The sequence below is a fragment of the Caenorhabditis remanei genome, chromosome IV, assembly GCF_010183535.1.
Source record: "Caenorhabditis remanei strain PX506 chromosome IV, whole genome shotgun sequence".
NCBI lineage: Eukaryota > Metazoa > Nematoda > Chromadorea > Rhabditida > Rhabditidae > Caenorhabditis > Caenorhabditis remanei.
The window spans coordinates 21,155,635-21,162,294 of record NC_071331.1 but is presented as its reverse complement, the minus strand read 5'-3'; the positions used below and the strand labels follow the sequence as shown (position 1 = coordinate 21,162,294).

The window sequence follows — 6,660 nt, the reverse complement described above, 5'->3', positions numbered from 1 at the left end:
GGAAGGGGTCAACTGGAGGGAAAAGAACGGAACGCGGCTATATCGTAATGTTAAATCTATGGAATACATATATTCGATGTAGATATGTGTAATTAGGGAATCGGAAACGCGGGAGAGAAAAAAGAAGAGAGTTTTCTTTTGACACCAAGAAAAAGCAGGGTGGTGCTAACATCAGCAATGTTTAAAAAAAATTTAAAAATTCAATTTTTTTTGAAAAATAATTTTGTTTTTTGAATTCACCATGAAATTTCCCGACACTTTGAGCTTGTGGCCTAGAAACCCAAATTTTGAATTTCTAGGCCACCAAATTGATTTCAACGAAAATAGGTCAGGGAATTCTGTGAAAAACTCAAAAATCGCGGTAGCTTTACACAGAAAAAGTATTGCCCCACTTTTTTCCTCAAAATCGAAAACTTTGGAAAAATTTTTTTTTGTCTAAACTTATAGAATACTCTTCAAAACCCATTAAAAAATCAGAAATAGAAAAAAATGGGGTAATTCAGCGTTTAAAATACTAAAAAATCAGTTTTCTGCATAGATGTCAAGGCCCGGGCAAATTGGCGCGAAAGTCAAGTTTACAAATTTTTTCAAATTTTTTCGAATTTTTTGAATTTTTTCGCGAAAAAGTCAACTTTTCGACTATCAGCCAAAATTAGAAGAAATTCTGAAAAATAGTCAAAAATGGTCACATTTCCGATGAAAAATTGAAAAAATTTCGAAAAAAAAATTGGAAAAAAAGGGTCATTTTTGAAGCCGGGCCTTCGGGCCTTGCCGGGCCGGCCCGGGCTTTGACAACTATGGTTTTCTGAAAATTTTCGAAAACAAAAAACCATTTTTTGTAGAATTTCAAGAATTTTGAAATTTTTCTCGCAAAATGTTTTTTTATGTTCTGGGGGTGGAGCATGTAATTTTTGAAACTTCACTTAAAATTTGAAGTCTGTGAATGCAGATTATGATTTTAACGTTAAAAACCACTCAAAACCATCTAAAAACTTAAAAAAATCAGTTTTCATCGAAAAAGTGGTGGCTGATTGGTTAGGGTAGACAGTAATCACTGCACTCCGAGATACCAGGGTTCGACCCCACCTAGGCTCAAACTTTTTTTGCTTTTTGTTTTTGGATTTCTGGACATCCGGACAAGACTAAGGGACACACAGACAGAAATTTTTCAGAGTTAACTGACTTCTTGACTTGTTAGTCTTTTTGGTGGAATAAAATATGAGAAATTTAAAAAAAATTGACATCTTAAAATTATCGAAAATCTTATTTTAATAATAAAAAATTGTGAACACCGAGTTACATACCTATTTTAGTTTTTGACACAGAAAAATGTCATAATAAAAGGTATCAACTTGAAAAAAAAACATTTTTCATGACCCCAATTCCAGCCACCGAAAAAAAAAAACCGGAACCCTCCTCCGTTATAGCCATCCGCCTCTCAATTTCCAGCTAATTCTCTTCTGGCGTCCCGGAAAGCAACAAAAAAACAAGAGAAACAAAAAACAATGTCTTATCAAACACCACAAACATTTGTGTAGGCGGTGGGCATGGGAAAATGAGAAAATTGAGAAAAAAAAGTGAAAGGGGGCGCCTGACCGTCATTCGGATGGGCGAGGGGATGCCATTCCATGAGAGCACTTGAAAATAGACTAGATGATGGAAAAGTGTATCAAGTGGAATGAAAAACTAGACATCATGGATTCGTCATTTTTTTGGGAAGGTGTATGGTGGAATAACAAAGGGTGCGTCAAACGGAGCGACAGAAATATTTTTTTCACGAAAAAATGTCCATCTGTGTGTCCCTAGGTCTTGTCCGGATGTCCAGAAGTCAAAAAACAAAAAGCAAAAAAAGTTTGAGCCTAGGTGGGGTCGAACCCTGGTACCTCGGAGCGCAGTGATTACTGTCTACCTTAACCACTCGGCCACCACTTTTTCAACGAAAATTCGATTTTTCAAGGTTTTCAGATGGTTTTGAGAGGTTTTTGACGGTTTTTAGGCTTTTTGAGGTTTGAGAGCTACAAATTCACAATACAAGTTTTTCAAATTTTTGGTTGAAATTTCTTCGAAAATTCAGAAAAAAGTGTCTGTCGGGGTGTCCGGATGTCCAAAAACAGTCGAAATTTCCAGCAAAAGAGAAACAAAGAATGTTTGAGCTCAGGTGGGGTCGAACCCTGGACACTTTTGTGGGACTGTGCTACCTTAACCACTCGGCCACCACTTTTTTGGTAATAATCCCAAAGACCATAATTGTAGGGTGTTTTTAGCGGTTTTACGTGGGTTTTGACTTCAGAATTTTGGAATTTTTGATCTGACAAGATGAAGTGAGTTATTTCAGGTAAATTGACAAATTTCAGTAGTTCTTCAGTAAATTTTTTGCGATAAAATGTACTAGAAAAATTAATTTTAGGGTCAAATGGCAATTATGGTTTCCCCAAAATTATAAAAGTCACTTCTTTTGAAAATTGGCTGTAATTGGCTGTAACAGTAAAAACGACATGAAAAATACAAAAGTTTTTAGCAAAATTTGATCATAAGTGGACAGAAAACACTATAAGTTTTTTTTCTAGTCAGAAATTTTTTTTATTTGAATTTCCGAAATTTATTTCTCTCCACATGTTCAATATTTTCAAAACGTGTATTAAACCAATACAGTAGTCAGTACTGTACATCTCAAAATAAAACTCAAAAATTAACAAAAAATCTACTCACCAAAGAACATCACACTGCTTCTCCACAAATAACAAGCCAAGAATGAAATAAAAAATTCTCGAAAATTTCGAAAATTGTGGTCTCTACCGTTCTAGAAAAAAGACGCCTCTCTTCAAATGACCTTTCCCCCTTCCGCTTATCTTGGAAGGTCATCTGTTTCCTTTTGAAAATGAAACAAAGACCAGAGAAATAGAAATTCTTGACGGTTAGTTAGTTAGTCAGTTCGGTAAAGTAAAATTTATAAAAATAAAATTCATTGGACCTAAAATTTGTATATGTACCAAAAAATCTCAAGTGGTCATAAGAAAATGAAGAAATCATAAAAAGGTCAATGTTTTTTGTTTTTTGATAGTAGAAAAAACGGTGTTAGAGTACTTTTCAAGTATTTTCTAGTTAAAATTGTTTTTTTTGAGAATAAGAAGTGTTTATGTACCAAGCGTCAAAGAACACTTTTTAAAATGATGTATGTATAACCTTTTGAACTACAGTACCGCTCAAAAGTATATTAAGTTTTGATTTTTTCAGTTGAAAAGGTCCAACTTTGAGATTATGTCATGGTAATACTTATTGTCCCATCAAGTGGATTTTTAATGGATCGTACAGATCAAAAGTAGAGCTCCATTTTTGTAGTTGACAACTTTTTTGTACGGACACTCCCTGGAGAGTTATGGTCATTTTAAGACGAGAGCTCAAAAATCGCACTAATTTACACTGAAATTGGTCGATTTGAGGGAGAAATTACTTTGTCGTATGTAACTTGCTAGAGATTGCCCGTATAAAAAAGTTGTCAACTACAAAAATGGAGTTCTACCTTTGATTTGTATGATCCATTAAAACGTTATTTTGTGGGACACTTAGTTTTACCATGACGACCCTCTCAAAGTTGGTCATTTTCAACTGAAAAAGGCACAACACCTTCAAATTACAGTAGTTCTTAAGTCGATTATATTAGCACGGCACGCTGCTTACAACCGCGCTCTACCGAAACCAAAAAAAGTTGTGTGCAAAATTGAGAGACTCAGAGAAAAACAGCCATTTTTCATAGGGGATTCGGTGGAGCGCAGTTGTAAGAATTGTGCTGAGCTGATACCTACATTATGGTAGAAAAACCGAAAAACTATTTTCCCAGACGGTTATAAAAACTGAAAAAAAACACAATCACATAAAATATCTCCCATACATATTACACACTTTTTCATATCAATCTCACAGATATATTCTTGTTACTCACCTCACGCTTATCATGATGCGAATGTGTGAATTGATATTGTAACAATAATGTTACAATAAAAATATTTTTATATTTTTCATTTTTATGATGAAAAAACTGTTAATAGGCACAGCTTTAAAACAGTTTTTTCCGCGAAAAAGTAGCATTTTCGACTATGATTCCGAATTAGAAGAAATTCTGAAAAATCATCAAAAAAACGTTAAAAAACACTCAAAAGTCGAGTATTCGTCGAAAAAGTGGTGGCCGAGTGGTTAAGGTAGACGAGTGGTAGGAGAGCAACCAGGGTTCGACCCCACCTAGGCTCAAACTTTTTTGATTTTTGTTTTTTAAAATTTCGACTGTTTTTGGACATCCGGACACACCTACTGACACTTTTTTCTGAAGGTTCGAAGAAATTCCAACCAAAAATTTGAAAAACTTGTATCGTGAATTGGAGTACGTAGGCACCCAGTGGCTTTCAAAACCCCAAAAATCTTTTTAAAAAACGTTAAAAACCATTAAAAACCATCTAAAACCTCAAAAAATCGAGTATTCCTTGAAAAAGTGGTGGCCGAGTGGTTAAGGTAGACAGTAAGCACTGCACTCCGAGGTACCAGGGTTCGACCCCACCTAGGCTCAAAATTTTTTTGCTTTTTGTTTTTGGACTTCTGGACATCCGGACAAGACTAAGGGACACACAGAAAGCCATTTGTCGAAAAAATTCTGAAAATTTTGCCGATTTCGGACTTGAGAAGTCCGGTGACCTTAAAACGCATTTCGAAGATTTCTAGCTCCCCAATTCCAAAATTTTCCAAAAAACAGAAAACTAAGCCCTAATTCAATAAAATTAAAACTCGATGTTGAAATAATTAAAAAATCTCCTCAAAACTAACCAATTTCATAATTCCTCCTCAACGCGTCCATCATAAAGTGTCCGTCGAAAATCGACGGATTCGTTCCCCGTCTCTGGGTCTTCAGATTTGGTTGAGAAGTACCCAAACCAGCAGAATCAAGTAGCGATTCACCTCCCTGCGACAATAGGTCGTTTGCGTTTAGGTAGCCGTCGCTGCTTCTGAAAATTCATGGTTTTCGAGAAGAAAAGGGAAGGTGGAATAAATTAGTTTCACTTAATGGGGAAAAATGTAAACATGTAGGCTGGGGTGTCTTTAGACGCGTTTTTTTCACTAAAATTAGAGTTCCCACCCCTCCATGGCCTAGAAATCTACCAGCTGGCCTAGAAACTCAAAACTAGTCCGCCCATCTCACTCAGTTCGTCGAGAGCTTTTAGAAAAGTACTTACAAGCCTAGGTTTGCCGCGATTTGGGTCTCGCCGCGAAAACCACCAGGGTTACTGTAGTTTTCGCGGCGAGACCCAAAGTGCTCGAAATATAGGCTTGTGGGTATTTTTCTGAAAGCTAAGAACAAGCTAAGTGTGATGGGCGGACTAGTTTTGGGTTTCTAGGCCATCAAAACGAGTTCTAGCTGGGAAACTGGGATTTTTAGCTCAAAATAGCTCATTTTTCAACAAGTTTTTTTTTCTAAAACGATGTGAAGTTGTAAAACCTGGCTCACCTCTGACGCGTTTTTTCAAATTTTCAAAACCTAAAAAAGGTATCCAATGACGTTTTCCCTGTTTCCAGACTATTCTCAAGTGACGTCTATCCAATCGGATTACGAGTATCATGAGATTACCAGAAGCTTCCGGAACTAAATTTGTTCCGATGCTCTTGAAAACGCGTCAAAGGTGCGCCAGACTTTACAATTTTACATTGGTTTTTTGAAAAAAATTGTTGAAAAATTTGAGTTTTCAACCTAGAAATCCGTCAGGTCGACCAGAAGCTCAAAACTAGTCCGCCCATCACACTCAGCACGTTTTCAGCTTTTAGAAAAGTACCTACAAGCCTATATTCTGAGCACTTTGGGTCTCGCCACAAAAACTACAGTAACCCAACCCGGGGTACTGTAGTTTTCGTGTCGAGACCCAAGTTGTGGCAAACCATGGCTTGTGGGTACTTTTCTAAAAGCTCTCAACGAGCTGAGTAAGATGGGCCAACTAGTTTTGAGTTTCTAGGCCACCTGGTGGATTTCTAGGCCATTTAGTGAAAAAAATACCCAAAATTAGCTTGAAATCTCCAGATTTGAGTTTCTTTGATTTAAAAATAGCCTTGAGTATTGAAAAGGCGTCCATGGCACCCCAGATTCTCAAAAAATGAAGAAAAAAACTGACCTGCGCTGTCCGAGACTGAGCATTTGAGGCACTGATAGATATAAATTGTTGGTTGACATAACTTTTTATTTTCTCTGAAAAAAAAACGGGAGCATTAGGAGAAGGGCGTGATGATGAGATTAGAGAAAGTGTGAAAACGAATTTGAGGGGAAAATCGGGATAATTTGAGGGATGGAAACCATAAAAATGGGAGAAGAGAAGTTTTTTTGAGCATTGAGCAAAAAATGGAGGGAAGGACATGATGATGTGGAAAACAAGGAGAATTTGTTATTTCGGACGCTGAAAACACAAAAAACGGCTTAAAACAGAAAAATTCGATTTTTGAGGAAAAAGTGGTGGCCGAGTGGTTAGGTAGACAAGTGGTAGGAAAGCTACCAGGGTTCGACCCCACCTAGGCTAAAACTTTTTTGTTTTTTGTTTTTGGACTTGGACATCCGGACATAACTTAGGGACACACAGACAGACATTTTTCGAATTAATTAAAAAAAACATTTTTCATCGAAAAAAGTTGTCC

The 6,660-nt window shown here is 36.5% G+C and overlaps 1 protein-coding gene across 1 annotated transcript; it reads right to left on the bottom strand.

Annotated features, from left to right (window-relative positions):
- Positions 1-4,807: 4,807 nt before the first annotated feature.
- GCK72_015528 (uncharacterized protein) lies at positions 4,808-6,169 on the bottom strand (the record flags this gene model as incomplete). The annotated part of the gene is made up of 2 exons (XM_053730940.1): positions 4,808-4,991; positions 6,147-6,169. The coding sequence occupies 2 exons, from the start codon at positions 6,167-6,169 to the stop codon at positions 4,808-4,810; spliced, it is 207 nt and encodes a 68-aa protein (XP_053585712.1).
- Between the last annotated feature and the right edge of the window lie 491 nt (positions 6,170-6,660).